Source organism: Bos grunniens, chromosome 1 (genome assembly GCF_055505025.1).
Source record: "Bos grunniens cultivar Pamir isolate PY7600 chromosome 1, Bosgru_T2T1.0, whole genome shotgun sequence".
NCBI classification, from domain to species: domain Eukaryota; kingdom Metazoa; phylum Chordata; class Mammalia; order Artiodactyla; family Bovidae; genus Bos; species Bos grunniens.
In genome coordinates this window covers 11,145,457-11,153,894 of record NC_141165.1, presented here as the reverse complement: position 1 = coordinate 11,153,894, position 8,438 = coordinate 11,145,457, and the positions used below count along the sequence as shown (strand labels likewise).

Here is an 8,438-nt window from a genome sequence, read left to right as displayed (position 1 = left end):
GGCTGTATTTTTTGGCTTGAGACAGAAGGTTGAAACATTTGAGTATTTTTGTGTTTGTTTTCTCTCATTTGTCGGGTTGCAAGGCCTTAGTTGATGGCTAGGTGTTTTGGGTCCAAGAGTTCAGTGGCAGAGTTCCCATTCACAACATTGCCTGGCATAATGACCAGCACATCCAGTGCTGTAGAGAAGGAGCATGACGGCTTCCCTCTGGCTCCCTGACACATGAAGGTCATGTGGTTCTGGCAACTGGTGGTGGACTCAGCCAGCTCTGGAATGGACAGGTCCCTGGCTTTTTGGTGTTTCAGTTCTGTGGTCTCTTCACCTGCACAGTCACTTGTTCTCACACGCAACAGACACTCATTATGCACCTCCAGGGCCAGGTTCAGGGTGACAGAGGTGAGCAAGTCAGGTGGTGGAGTCATACTCGATGACATCAAAGGTCCATTTCAGCTCCTGAACAATGAGTCCTGTGGTTCAAGCCACAGGAGAAGGTGGACGTGCTCCCTAAGCCTTGTCCATTTTGAACCCTTTGTGGGAGGACAAGCAGGAGTAGCCTGAGCCTTGCCGACTTCTCCTCTCTTGCTCTGCTGTGAGAGAGAGGCCCCCAAGGAGGCTGTACCCCTGCCTGGATCCCCTGTCCACAGTGTCCCCAAGCCTGTCCCCCAGGAGGGCTACAACTCCTGTGCATGACCCTGGGGAACAGCTGAGCCCTTTCATGGGCCACACATCCCTTTTTCTTAGAGGCCATCAGCGTGTCCCCGTGCTGTAGGAACCACGCAACTGGATGGCCCTGGTCACAGATAGGCTATCTGGTGCTGAGCCTCAGCCTTGAGCCTAGAAATACGGCTGCCAAACCTCAGGGCTTGGGGACCCTTTCAGGCAAATGTTGGGACTGGTCTGGGAGGTTGGATCCTCACTATGTCCCTTTCCTGTTAACATTTTTTGTGATTTGGACATTAAAGAAGATAATTCTGTATACTTTTTTAGTATGAAGTGCACAAAATAAAATGAAGGAAAAAAAATATCTTTGGGATCCAGAGAATAAGCTTTCAGATATGTGTATTTATACACATAGAAAAAAGTCAGATATTCACCAAGAGATGAAACTTTAAGATACTTCAATTCCAGGGAAAATGTCAGCAGTTAAGGCCCCCAATCACATCCACAGACACTGGGTACAAAGCATGATGCTGTCCCTCTAAGTCAGAATTTGGAGGAAAACGTGCTTCCTTTTGGGCCTGGAGCCCTAAGGGCCGTGATGCTGTGTGCTTTGTTCTGATGACACGGCTGTTAGGAAAATGGGGACTATTAAGTTAGAACAAAATTACATAAGATGAGGGTTAGTCCAAGTAACTAAAATTGACACTTGCTTATAAAAGATGCAAATTTGAGGCTTTAATTAGGAATCTGCTTTGGTTTCGATGTAAGTCTAACAAATTTGGTCTTCTGACTTTCTAACCTATGACAGAGGGAAAGGGGTGTGAGCACAGGGCCCCTGAGACACAGGAGCCTGAGAGCTGCAGAAGTGAGGGCTGGCTGTGTGACGTGAAAAAGGGGGCAGAAAACCCAGAAGAGAGTGGGGGGTAGTGGGGTGAGGGAGCACCAAGTGCAGCTCCACAGGGCAACCTTAGCCCCGAGGGCATCATCGTATCACGGAAAACCTGAGTACTCGCTCCCCTGTGGGAGGCAGAAAGGTCACACAGTGTGACTTGCACCCAAAGCTGCGTTTAAGGGTGTTAAGTGACAGTTATGTGACGATCAGAGTGTGTGGAGCATTAGGTAAGTGAGCAGTGCTCCTGTGGTAACCTCTTGTGGGCACAGGAAGTGGTGCCAGGAGGTGAGAGCAGAGCAAAAGTGGGCACTGAATTCAAAATACTCACGATCAACTCAAGCTCTGGGTGTCCAAAGCTGGGCTCACTGATGGTTCAGGAGACACCATGGAGGGAAGAGAAGGCAGCTGGACGGCTCAGGCTTATCATCAGGGTTTTCCAGGGGTCCAGCTGTTCCTGCCACCACATGCCTCACTGACCAACACGGACAGTGATTGCTTATGTTTGCAATGTCCCTTCATGTGTCCCTGCACTGGAGCCTCACAGCAGCCCTGTGCCCAGGCCCCACTTGGCCAGCCCAGTCACCTCCCCTGCTGTCCAGATTTGCCCGCAGGTCCCTGGGGCTCCGAATGCAATACCTACCTGGGACTGGAGGCTGTGGCTGCTCTGCATGGAGGGGGTGGGCAGGCTGGATCAGGAGGGCAGGGAGGCGGGGCTGGCCTGGACTGCATCTCGTGTCGGCCCGCAGCACTCGGTGCTGGGATGGCCAGTCTGTCCCTGCTCTGCCTTGTGGGCTCAGCCGGGCTGTTGCCTTGGCTTCTTCCTGTGCCTGGGGGGCTGCTGTCCAAGGACAGGAAAGGGCTTAGCTGCAGGGCCTGGGGACGGGCATCTTTCAGGTGGCCGCCCAGGTGCTGGGCACCTGGTGCTCCTTCTCTCACTTGCCCGCAGTGTTCCTGGGTCTGCAGCCCCATTTGCACCCACTGATGCTGCCTGGTGCCCGGGCCTAGGTCTGCCCTGTAAGAGCCCTGGGGAGCCAAGGGTCTGTGCAGAAGTGCCTGGGGAGGATAGGCAGGGTGCCCTGAGAGCTGGCTCCCTGCCAGGAAATGGGGTGGCTGCTCCTGACTCCCAGGTGTATCCTGTGGTGGACCAAGTGCCCATGTGCCACTAGGGGCTGACGCGTGCACAATCTGGGAGGAATGCCACTGGCTGGCCCTCGCCACCGAAGGCAAGGGTCAGCTGTGGTAGACCACAGGGGCTGAGGGGTCAGGCTGGGCCTCTCCTGCTCCCTGCTCTGTCCCCACTTCCACAGGGACCACTACTGGCTGGCCCTGGACACGAGAATCCCAAATGCTGTCCAAGGAATGGGTGCCACATGGATTGGCAAAAGATGTGGTGTCTGAGGCATTCAGGGGCCCCTGGCACTGACTACTCTGTGACGGTGTCCAGGGAAAGGATTCTTTGCAAAAATCCAGACTCCCAAGGCCTGGTTGAGCCAGGTGTCCAGGGACATTTTGTCCTAAAGGGAGTGAAAGTGCGCAGTTTGACTGGAACAGCTGGGCTGACTGGCTCAGGCTGGAGGCCTCAGGCAGTGAGACAAGGTCAAATGGTGTTGGTTTCTCGAACATTCCCAGACCGAAAGGGGCCACCTGGCTGTGCCAAGGCTGCCACCATGGAGGGCTCTGGAGTGTGGAGCTGGAGGTGAGACAATGCTGGGTGTGCGCGTGAACGTAGCTAGGCGCTGCGCCTCTGTTCTGAGGTGGAGTTACCGCCATGGCTGGCTGGCCTGCGTCCAGAGAAGACCGGGGCTTTGGGGTCTGTGGAGCAGTTGTGCTGGCTGGTAGGGGCGAGCCCACATTGCCATGAGAAAGTGCCTCCTCCTGGCTGTGGGGGCCCCTTTCCTGGCTGGGAGGCAGCAGGCAGCAGGTCTGAGACCCTGCAGTGTCTGAGTCTGCCCTCAGAAGGTTCTTTCCCCACAGACTCTGGTCAAGGTCCGTGACACCCAGATGCTGTAGGGTGGAGCAGAGGTCGAGCTGTTCTTCCACGTCCTTCTCCAGCAGGCGCTCGATGAGGGTCAGCAGGGAGCGGTCTCCCTTCTCCTCCTCTTTCTCCTGGTTGTCCTCACATTTGTCATGAGACCCCCACCTCTCCAAAGCTGAGCCTTGAGAGGTTGGGGCCAGGCAGGACAAGTACTCAGATTCATCTTGCTGCCTCGTAGCTCCAAGGAGAGAGCCTGTGCACACAGGGCTCTGGTCAGTGGGGGGGCCCTTCGTTGCCCTGGTCCTCTTCCTGGCTGGGAGGGCAGTCAGGGGGCCGGGGAGGCTGCTCTCGTACAGGATGGCCTCCCCTGTGGTAAAGGTGAATGGCCCCTGCAGGGCTCGCTTACGCAGGTGATCCTCCCCCTCTACATCCCTGTGGTTAAGAAAACACAAGACCGAATTGGGGAATCAGTGTACGAATGAGAAAGGGGGCCCTGGCCAGAAGGCAGCAGTGGCTAAGCAACCAAACAGATGAACAAGAGGCAGGGTATCCTCTGTTCCAGTTTTTACACCCAAGGAAGCAGCCCTAACACTGAATTTGCTTCTTTCTTGTATTTTTTGGAGTATAGTTTTGGATTCTGAAATACATGTGGTCTCAGAGGAAACTGCTCATTTCTGGAATGAATGTTCTAGAAATCCATGTAGAATTCCCTAAACGTCAAGTTTACTTTGAAAAGAATAAAGCATTACACAAATGCATACATACAACTTTTCTCACCAGGGAAAAATTTCCCTTTTTCTCCCTTTCCAAGAGATTCATGGTTCATGTCTGCTCGAAGGCTGCCCCAACTGTCATGGAACACTACGCTCAGCAAGGACAGCCTTCCTTCAGTAGCCTGACTCCACGTGGAATCTCACATTTGGTTTGGAGTCCCACAAAAGAAAACTGATCCAGCTAAAATAGAGTGTCTTTCACAGAAGCTGACCAGCATGGCGTGGGCACAGGCTGGAGGGATCTTTAGAGAAGTTAGTACTTATCTAAAGATCTCTGCTCATGCCCTTTGTCTTTAACTCTACTTTGTCAGATATTATTACAGTCACTCTGGCTTTCTGGTGCTTATTGTTTGCATTACATATCTTTTTTTTTTTAAACATCTGATTATTTCTAATGTATTCATGTCATTATTTTAAAATGTGTGTCTTGTAGAAGACATACAGTTCAGTGCTGCTGTTTTGCCCATTCTGACAATCTTTGTCTTTTAATTGCAGTGTTTTATCCATTAACATTTAATAGATTTACTGACAGGCCTAATTTGGGTCTTCTATATTGCTGTTTGCTTTCTGTTTGTACCCTCTTTTTGGGGGGGAAGTTGTTTCTTTGTTCATGGCTTTTCTGCATAGGCACATGAATTTTTTTGGAGTACACTGGATTTTTTGCTGTATCTTTTGCCTTATACGTTTCATGGTTGCTCTAGGAATTACAATATACACCCTTAACATTTTGATGTCTACTTATAATTAATCTTGTGCCACCTTACATAAAATATATGCACCCTGCAACTGTGTAGTTCATGTGCTCTCAACACGCCTCTTTCATGCTAAGTTGTCATCTATATTATATCCACATGTAAAAAATTTCATGCTATGTTTTTGACTTTAAGCAGTCACATGTATTTTGAAAAAAAGAGAGAAATAATTTTATGTTTATTCACATGTTTACTATCTCCTGTTCTCTCCATTCCTTTTTCAGCTTCAAGGCTTTGGTAGGTACCATTTCCCTTCAGTCTGACACCTTTCCTTCAGCATTTCTGGTAATAAATTCTTAGCTTTTTTTTTTTTTTTTTTAAAGGAAAATACCTTTACTAGCTACCATTCTTAAAGGGTATATTTACTGGTCATAACATTCAGAGTTGACATTTTAAAAAATGTCAACTTTAAAGATATTGTTCTAATATCTTCTGATTACCATTGTTTCTGGTGAGAAGTCCACAGTAATTTAAATCACTGTTCCCCATATTTAATGTGCCCCTTATCTTAGGTTGCTTTCAAAGTTTTCCCTTGATCTTTAGTGTGCAACAGTCTCACCAGAATATGCCTTATTGTGGTTTTCTTTGTATTTATACTGCTTGGAATTCACTGAAGTTCTTGAATCTGTAAAGTTAAAGCTTTCACAAAATTGGGAGGTTTCTGATTATTATTTCTTCTAATATATGTATATATGCACATTATAAATACTCAAATGAAAATTATATATACATATATATTTTTTTCTGCCCATTCTCTCTGTTACTTTTCAGAGATTTGATTTAACCATATGTTAGACCATTTGGCATTGTTGCACAGATCTCTGAGACTGATTATATATTTTTTCAATCATTTTTTTCTTTTTGTTACTCAGATTGGATAATTCTATCAATCTAGCTTCAAGTTCACAAATTCTCCTGTCATCTGAACTTTTACTATAGACACTATTCAAACTTTTCTGTTTTTTACAGTTTCTAGTCTTCTGCTGAGATTCTTATTTTTTCACTCATCATAAGCATATTTTCCTTTGTGTCCACAAGCATAAAGTTGCTATGAAATTCTTATCTAACATCTGAGTCATCTTAGGGTTGATCTCTATTACTTTTGAGACTTTCTTTCCTGTTTCTTCATATATCGAGTAATTTTGGACTTCATTCTTAACCAAACGATAAGCAATTTTGGGTTTTATATGGACATTGTGAAAACATATTGTAGATACGGATTATTTTATGTTCTTCCAAAGATCAGGGATATTTTTGTTTTACTTAACTTGGCTACACTGAAAACGTGAACTCTGTTTCCTGTGTCATGGCTGACAGCTGAGATCTTTCTTCAGTTCTTTTGGCCTTAAAGTCGGCAGCTTGAATTCTAACCTACACATGCATGGTTCAGGGGTCAGCAGAGATTTGAACTGAGTTTATCCACAGAATTTGAGGGCTCCTCCTTTCTGGTTCTCTTTCTAATGGAAAGAAATTTTTAAAAATAGAAAGTTTTTATTTCTTCATTTGATGCTGCTGCAATTACTATTGTCTTTGCTGTCTGGTTTTAGTGTCATTAAGACCATAAGTTTCCTATTCGAGTTTTTAGCTGTCCAGCCCAAGTGCAATCTTCTCTAGACTGAAAGCAGTGTAACCCAGGAAACTCACTCTGTCATTCCCTTCTTTCAATCACTGATTCTCCATGACTATGGTTAATGGTTATTATTGTTTTTAACATTTTGTCCAGAAGTTTCAGTTATAGATGTTGCTGTAGTTTTACTTATGGGAAGGTTGATGCAAAAAGAGCAACTTTACCATTACCAGCAGCAAAACTGTTTCAGGAAATTTAAACAAAAACAGAATCAAAACTGAGTAAATTCTCACTGTAAACAGTGTGAGGTAGAGATTTCATTTTCCCCATCCTCCAAAAGGCTAATCTGTTCCTACAAACTCACTACTTTGTTCTGTCCTTGTGGATTTAAAATGCCTCTTTAACTATACTTTGTGTCCAACTCTTTGTGACCCCATGGACTGTAGCCCACCATGTTCCTCTGTCTATAGAATTCTCCAGGCAAAAATACTGGAGTAGGTGGCTGTGCCCTTCTCCTGGGGATCTTCCTGACCCAGGGATCGAACCCGCAGTCTCTTAAGTCTCCTGCATTCCCAGGCAGGTTCTTTACCAATAGTGCCACCTGGGGAGCCCGAATGGTACTTCATTTTCCATATGTCCATCCAGATCTGTTTCTTGCCACCCTGCCTCTTCATTGCTCTGTCTACCTGATTCTAGGACAACTCTTTGGTAAAACTGGTGTAGCATTAAGCCTGGCCAGAGAATAATTTGGTACAACCTTTTTGAAAAGCAATTTGACAATATTATCAAGAGCCTTTGAAATGTTTAAACACTTTGACCTAAAAATTCTACTCTTGAGACTCGTTCTAAGGAAGTCAGACTAGCAACCAGATATTTATATACAGATATTTCACCACACTATCTCCATAATAATGAAAAACTCTTCCAAATTTTAATATTTAATGAAGGGCCATAATGTATTCATATATTATGTAGTTATCAAGATAATTATGGATACTTCTGATATGAGAAATTGCTTTTAATTTATTATTATGTGGAAAAATCAGGACATAAAACTATATATAGGATATAATTTCAAGTATGAAATTTAAATATGTGCCAAATATACCAGAAGGAAATGTACCAACATACTGACAATTTTCCCTTAGTAGGATGACAGCTGATTTTTATATCACTTTGCAATGGTTTTCACTTTCTACAAAGAACAAGCCTTACACACTTAGTGAAACAAACATTACTAAACGAACTGCTGGTTCCTGAACTTCTTGCTTAGTGAATCCAAAGAACAACATAGCTGATACGAGTCATAGAAAATGCGCACTAAGACCCTCTTATTTTTGCAAGGCAGCAAATTGAGGCACATTTACTAAGTGCTCTTCTGAGGCCAGGGTGGAATCAGGCTCAGAATCCAAGTTGTTGGACACATCTTGAATTTCCCAATGATCTAAATATTACTCAGTGAGGCTGCATGTTCAGGGGCCGAAAAGTTTGTTATATGTGGCATATTTTGGCATTACTGGATCTCTGATCCAGAATACAGTGCTAATGAGACCTGGGCCAGATAACTTATTTGGGCTCTTTCATCATTCCCTACATTTTGCATCTCGACCATCCATTTTATACAAATATGTCACAGACCCAAATGGGATCCGGCCATGCAGATTCACAAGTTGGAAGAGAACTTTCTATTGCCTGACATGCTAGCAACATAAAAACAAAAACGAAACTAGACTCTTATTTGTATGCACATTACAAAGTATGTTGTGGATCAACAAAGAGGTGGGCATGGAGGATTAAACGTGAAACCCTGGTCTTCTGG

At 45.3% G+C, this 8,438-nt stretch overlaps 1 protein-coding gene across 1 annotated transcript in view; it reads right to left on the bottom strand.

Moving 5' to 3' along the window:
- Positions 1 to 1,138: 1,138 nt before the first annotated feature.
- LOC147378950 (uncharacterized) overlaps positions 1,139 to 8,438 on the bottom strand; it is a 55,997-nt gene continuing 48,697 nt past the window's right edge. The window contains 4 exon segments of the mRNA XM_086316907.1: positions 1,139 to 1,305; positions 2,216 to 2,703; positions 2,706 to 2,803; positions 2,805 to 3,959. Coding sequence (XP_086173033.1) covers positions 1,204 to 1,305; positions 2,216 to 2,703; positions 2,706 to 2,803; positions 2,805 to 3,959 — 1,843 coding nt within the window. The 3' untranslated portion in view covers positions 1,139 to 1,203.